The sequence below is a fragment of the Trichinella spiralis genome, assembly GCF_000181795.1.
Source record: "Trichinella spiralis strain ISS 195 chromosome Unknown Scfld2159, whole genome shotgun sequence".
In the NCBI taxonomy this organism is placed as follows: domain Eukaryota; kingdom Metazoa; phylum Nematoda; class Enoplea; order Trichinellida; family Trichinellidae; genus Trichinella; species Trichinella spiralis.
The window spans coordinates 46185-47001 of record NW_003529098.1 but is presented as its reverse complement, the minus strand read 5'-3'; the positions used below and the strand labels follow the sequence as shown (position 1 = coordinate 47001).

The window sequence follows — 817 nt, the reverse complement described above, 5'->3', positions numbered from 1 at the left end:
CAATATCTTCTAGGAAACGTAAAAGAGATCGAAAAGACAACAGAGATTGTAGCGACCATGAAGATAGTCCCAAGGCGGAGGCGTACTCACGAACCACTTCCGTTTCTCCGGAACATGGAACCGAAGACTTGGTTAGCTTTGTTAGAAGACTTGTTGCGACTTAATTGCGTCTCACAGTCAAAATGCACCAACGTTGGTCGGCATCTCCTCTGCAAATTTTCTCCGCGGCTGTTTTACCCATCATGTACGTCGTCGAGTAATTTTTACGCAGAATTCTGCTAACTGCTTCTGCGGGTTTACGGCGATAGAGATTCGATTTCTGACGTGACTGCTCGATTCCATTAATTGTGGTAACGCGATGGACTACAGGTTTCAAACTTCACAATGGAAATTGTCGAACTTGGCATGAAAGCCCACATATTAGAAGACAACCTACTATGCTTCTTCTCCTATAGTATGATGATTAAGGGAGCATTCAGCGTGATATGAATGGATAAGCCGCGAACCTTAGAAGAGCTTCGCGTGGACATAGAAAGGGCGGATGAGATCGGCATGTCCTACGAATTCTGACAGAATGCCCAAGAGTAGAAGAAGATAGCAACATCCTGGAACCAAAAATCTCGATTTCCGTTCATCTTGCTGAGAAAATGTCAACTAATCTGCAGTTCATCGAGTTGGTACGGCGGATTGCAAGACTCGAAATCTCGACTTAAGGGCAACAGCTGTAAAAAAATTGGTCCTAACCATTCCTGGAATACACTCGCCCAAAGTCACTTCGGAAGAAATGGTCTTCATACTCTAATGTGGGCGGCAATTC

General features: G+C 44.6%; 1 protein-coding gene across 1 annotated transcript; it reads right to left on the bottom strand.

Annotated features, from left to right (window-relative positions):
* Positions 1-90: 90 nt before the first annotated feature.
* On the bottom strand, positions 91-342 carry Tsp_11933a (conserved hypothetical protein; the record flags this gene model as incomplete). Its single annotated transcript, XM_003368649.1, has 2 exons — positions 268-342; positions 91-209 (listed from the first exon to the last, which is right to left on the bottom strand). Coding segments are annotated over exons 1-2 (194 nt in total), but the record flags the coding sequence as incomplete, so codon positions are not given.
* Between the last annotated feature and the right edge of the window lie 475 nt (positions 343-817).